At 63.6% G+C, this 1,766-nt stretch overlaps 1 protein-coding gene across 1 annotated transcript in view; it reads left to right on the top strand.

Annotated features, from left to right (window-relative positions):
- Positions 1–1,766, top strand: part of LOC102038205 (V-type proton ATPase subunit B) — an 18,348-nt gene that overhangs the window by 7,806 nt on the left and 8,776 nt on the right. Inside the window, exon 4 of the mRNA XM_031065554.1 lies at positions 1,554–1,631. Within this exon, the coding sequence (XP_030921414.1) occupies positions 1,554–1,631 (78 nt within the window). The remainder of the gene's footprint in view (positions 1–1,553; positions 1,632–1,766) is intronic.

Genomic DNA, 1,766 nt, shown 5'->3' with positions numbered 1-1,766 from the left:
GGGACCCGTGGCTTTGGCGCGATCGATGCCGCCGCGGCTCCGAGACGGTCGATGAGGCTGAGAGGGAGCGGCGAGGCCGCGTCCCCTCCCTGGGGACCGCTTGGGGGGGGTTGGTGTCACCCCACTGAGCTGGGGACTGAGAGAGGGGAGAGACTGGGGACGTGGGGACACGGGGACAGAGTGATGGGCGTGATGGGGACATGGGGACACGGGGACAGGGTGATGGGGACATGGGGACACAGGGATGGGGTAATGGGGGTGATGGGGACACAGGGACAGGGTGGTGGGGGTGATGGGGACATGGGGACAGACTGATGGGGACATGGGGACAGAGTGATGGGGGTGATGGGGACATGGGGATAGACTGATGGGGACACGGGGACAGGGTGATGGGGACATGGGGACACAGGGACAGGGTGATGACATGGGGACACAGGGACAGGGTGATGGGGACAATGGGGACATGGAGACAGAGTGATGGGGGTGATGGGGACATGGGGACACAGGGACAGGGTGGTGGGAATGATGGGGACATGGGGACAGAGTGATGGGGACACAGGGACAGGGTGATGGGGACATTGGGGACATGGGGATACAGGGACAGAGTGATGGGAGACATTGTGGACAGGGGGACAGGATTATGGGGACATAGAGACACAGGGATGGCAGTGATGGGGACATGGGGACACGGGGACAGAGTGATGGGGACATTGGGACAGGGGGAGAGGATTATGGGGACATGGGGACACAGGGACAGGGTGATGGGGACAGGGGGACAGGATGATGGGGATGTGGGGACACAGGGACAGGGTGATATGGGTCATGGGGACATGGGGACACAGGGATAGGGTGGTGGGGGACAATGGGGACATAGGGACAGGGTGATGGGGGTGATGGGGACATGGGGACACAAGGACAGGGTGGTGGGGGTGATGGAGACATGGGGACAAGGGGACAGGGTGGTGGGGGTGATGGGGATATGGGGACACGGGGACTGGGTGATGGGGACATTGGGACATGGGGACAGGGTGATGGGGACACGGGGACAAGGGGACAGGGTGGTGGAGGTGGTGGGGACATGGGGACACAGGGACTGGGTGATGGGGACACAGGGACATGGGGACAGGGTGATGGAGGTGACTGGGGGCATCGAGACATGGAAAGGATGATGGGGACAAGGTCCTGTCCCCTGCGCCTTTATGGGGGGTCTCAGTGTCACCACCCTGCCTGGGAACCCAGGACCCAAGGGGGAGGTGACAGGGGTGGCCATGGGCATGGGGACACGGGGACAGGGTTATGGGGGTGGCTGGGGACATGGAGGGGACATGGGGGTCTTGTCCCCATGTGCTGGCACCTTCCCGCCACAGGAGCTGCAGTGTCACCGAACCTGCAGGTGACACTTCCTGCCCCACAGCCCCCCGGTCCCTGTGTCCCCTCTGGGGTGGGAGACACGTCCCGGGATCGGGATGGGGACCGTGTCCCAGGCCATGGGACCAGCAGGTGCCACCCCCGGCTGGTGGCCTCAGGCAGGGACAGTCCCTGTGTCCCCACAGGCCGGGTGTTCAACGGCTCCGCCAAACCCATCGACAGCGGCCCCCCGGTGATGGCTGAGGACTTCCTGGACATCAACGGTGACGACTCTGAGGGAATGCGGGAGGGGCTTGGGATGGGCTGGAATTGGGGTGTCACCATGCCCTGTGGTGCCACCACATCCCTGCATCCATCCATCCATCCATCCATCCATCCATCCATCCACCCATCATCCA

The sequence above is a fragment of the Geospiza fortis genome, unplaced genomic scaffold (genome assembly GCF_000277835.1).
Source record: "Geospiza fortis unplaced genomic scaffold, GeoFor_1.0 scaffold611, whole genome shotgun sequence".
Classification (NCBI taxonomy): domain Eukaryota; kingdom Metazoa; phylum Chordata; class Aves; order Passeriformes; family Thraupidae; genus Geospiza; species Geospiza fortis.
The sequence above is the reverse complement of the archived record's forward strand: the minus strand, read 5'-3'. Positions and strand labels throughout refer to the sequence as shown.